The following is a 1,893-nucleotide window of genomic DNA, read 5'->3' on the forward strand; positions in this document are numbered from 1 at the left end:
TTAGTAATATTTATAACAAAAATGAGGGTTAAACAAAGGAAAAATTATTTATAAATTATTTGTCTAAAAAATCGGGGCATCCCAGTACAGAGTTTTGAAAAACAGTTCAGTTTATAATTATCACCTCAGTCAAGATGGATGAAAATTTTATATGTTAAATACTCAAGACGCCATTGACGATTTTCTTAATTTAGTTTCTGAAGAATCCATGTGTTTTATCAATAAACAAGAAGTAAATGATAATATAGATTCTACTTTTTATGTTATACAAACTATTTTAGAACCATTATTTTTACTCGAATTAAAAATTTATCCATATCATTGCGAAGAAGATCTTATTCATCAATATAAAACTACAGGTGGTTCTTTCTTCCCATACAGATATAAAAAAGAATTCAGTATATTTGGAAAATATCTTGCTAAAGCACAAATATTCAGTTTTATATTTGATAAAAATGGAAATATTGGATCGGAATTTGATTTTAATTGTTTCTGTTATGTTTTAAAACAAGCTAAAGTTGATAATGAAACTTTAGAATTAGTATTAATTCATTGAAGGGGACGTTATCAAAAAGCAAAATCATTTAATGAGTTATGTAAATCTTCCAACATTCGAATTAGAATTGATAGAGAGAATACAGATAAAACAAACAAACATAAAAATCGTAAAATAGATTATTATGGTTGTGAACTCAAAGATGTTATATATAATTTAGAAATGTTTTTATATCGTGATTCGGTTATGAAGGAAGATCATTACATCTTAAATATTGATATTCCTATTACTCCATTTTATCTTAAAAATAGAGAAGAAATGAATAAATAAGCAATTGATCATTAGAAAAGTATAGATTCTATGTTTAAAAAACAACGATATAATAAAGATAACCAATGTTATGAAGTTAAAGATAAAAATAATAGTTCTATCAAATTATCTGATCTTATTATTTATATTAGAGATCATAATGGATTCGAACCAAATTCTCTTTCTGATGTTCTTCATTTAAAATCGGATTTATCTGAATATGTATTACAATCATTAAATACATTAGAATACTTAACTTTCAAAACAAGAAATATTGAAGTAAAGGAAATAAACATAAAGAAGTAAATCACTCTTATTGGTATGCTGATTTTGAAGCTAGCACACAAGGATATCATAATTCATATTGTTTTTGTTATTCTAAAAGAGGTGAAGATAAGATTTATAATAAATATGGTAAAGATTGTGCTTATGATTTTTTATGTGATTTACCACATAATGATGTTTGTTATTTCCATAATCTTAAATATGTTGGTTCATTCTAAGTTAAATATGGTGTTAATAGATGTATTAAAAAAGGCGGTAAAAACATGCAAATGACATTAAAATTCAAAGGTAAACAATTAACTTTTAAAGATACTTATGCTTTAATTTCTACATCATTGGCATCTTTTCCAAAGATGTTTGGTTTATCTAATATTCAAAAAGAAATTTATCCATATAACCATTTCAATAAAGTTAATATTAATAATATTGGTACTATATTAGAAGCTGATTTATATGAAACTAAACAATGGACTGAAGAACAATTTGAAATATTTAATGAAAATATTGATAAAATTGAGAATTGTAGAATTGATGAATTTCATTTTGATATGAAAGCTTATTGTGTTTTCTACTGTAATCAAGACGTTAGAATCTTAAAACAGGGTCATTCTAAATTTAGATATATGTGTTTAGAATATTTAAATATTAATGTTGATAAAGTAATTTCAGCAGCTAGTCTAGCTAATACTTACTTTAAGCATAACGTTTATTCGAAAATAGATAATTTAAAGAATATGGAGGAAAAGTTAGAGAATTTATTCAAGGAGCTATTTATGGAGGAAGATGTATGATTAGAGATAATA

General features: G+C 24.2%; 1 protein-coding gene across 1 annotated transcript; it reads left to right on the top strand.

Annotated features, from left to right (window-relative positions):
• Positions 1-1,359: 1,359 nt before the first annotated feature.
• EIN_456540 (DNA polymerase, putative) lies at positions 1,360-1,875 on the top strand (the record flags this gene model as incomplete). Its single annotated transcript, XM_004262038.1, has 1 exon — positions 1,360-1,875. A coding segment is annotated over one exon (516 nt), but the record flags the coding sequence as incomplete, so codon positions are not given.
• Positions 1,876-1,893: the final 18 nt, after the last annotated feature.

The sequence above is a fragment of the Entamoeba invadens genome, assembly GCF_000330505.1.
Source record: "Entamoeba invadens IP1 unplaced genomic scaffold scaff_1105074725901, whole genome shotgun sequence".
NCBI lineage: Eukaryota > Evosea > Mastigamoebida > Endamoebidae > Entamoeba > Entamoeba invadens.